This window comes from Aplysia californica, unplaced genomic scaffold (genome assembly GCF_000002075.1).
Source record: "Aplysia californica isolate F4 #8 unplaced genomic scaffold, AplCal3.0 scaffold00003, whole genome shotgun sequence".
Classification (NCBI taxonomy): Eukaryota; Metazoa; Mollusca; class Gastropoda; order Aplysiida; family Aplysiidae; genus Aplysia; species Aplysia californica.
In genome coordinates this window covers 407,676-408,478 of record NW_004797273.1, presented here as the reverse complement: position 1 = coordinate 408,478, position 803 = coordinate 407,676, and the positions used below count along the sequence as shown (strand labels likewise).

Here is an 803-nt window from a genome sequence, read left to right as displayed (position 1 = left end):
AAATGAGGTAGTGCTTGATGAAGCCCACGTGGGACGCTCAATGTTAAAAACAATCAGGAATCAACAAATGTAGTTTTTGGGACACATAAATAGACAAAAGGGTCTTGAACATCTGGCTCTCACTGGCAAACGAGGCAGGGGTAGGCGCAGAAAAACATACTTAGGAAACCTAAACAAATGGGTAACAGGGAAAGATCAGGGAAAAGTAGCTTTTTTGAGAGCATCCGTGCAAAGGAATGAATGGAGAACCATGATCCCCGATGTCTGTCGCAGATCTGGCACTGGATGATGATGATGTGTAGGTGTGCATTTGTGTACATGAGTGTTCGCATATTATTATGTGTGTCGTTGTAAGTGTGCACACACAACTGAACACTGTGCCTTTTGTGCCAATGTGTATTTGAGTGCATGAGTGTGCACGTATGTGTGTCGTTGTAAGTGTGCACACACAACTGACCACTGTGGGTGCACGTATGTGTGTCGTTGTAAATGTGCACACACAACTGACATCTGTGGGTGTACGTATGTGTGTCCTTGTAAGTGTGCACACACAACTGACCACTGTGTCTTTCGTGAGCCCAGGTCCGTCTAACAGTCCCACTGGCTCTGGCTCTGACGACGGCTCTTCGCCCGCCACACCTAGACCTACGTCACCAGCTGAGAAAGGTGAAACATCTTGTTGTTGTTGTTGCTGTTTTTGTTATTTGTTGTTGTTTGTTATTGTTGTTGTTGTTTGTTGTTCTGGTTGCTGTTGTTTGTTGTTTGTTGTTGTTCTTCTTCTTCCCCTCCTCCTCCTCCTCCTC

General features: G+C 45.5%; 1 protein-coding gene across 1 annotated transcript in view; it reads left to right on the top strand.

Annotated features, from left to right (window-relative positions):
- LOC101850376 overlaps positions 1–803 on the top strand; it is a 31,333-nt gene that overhangs the window by 11,921 nt on the left and 18,609 nt on the right. The window contains exon 4 of the mRNA XM_013079363.2: positions 583–666. Within this exon, the coding sequence (XP_012934817.2) occupies positions 583–666 (84 nt within the window). The remainder of the gene's footprint in view (positions 1–582; positions 667–803) is intronic.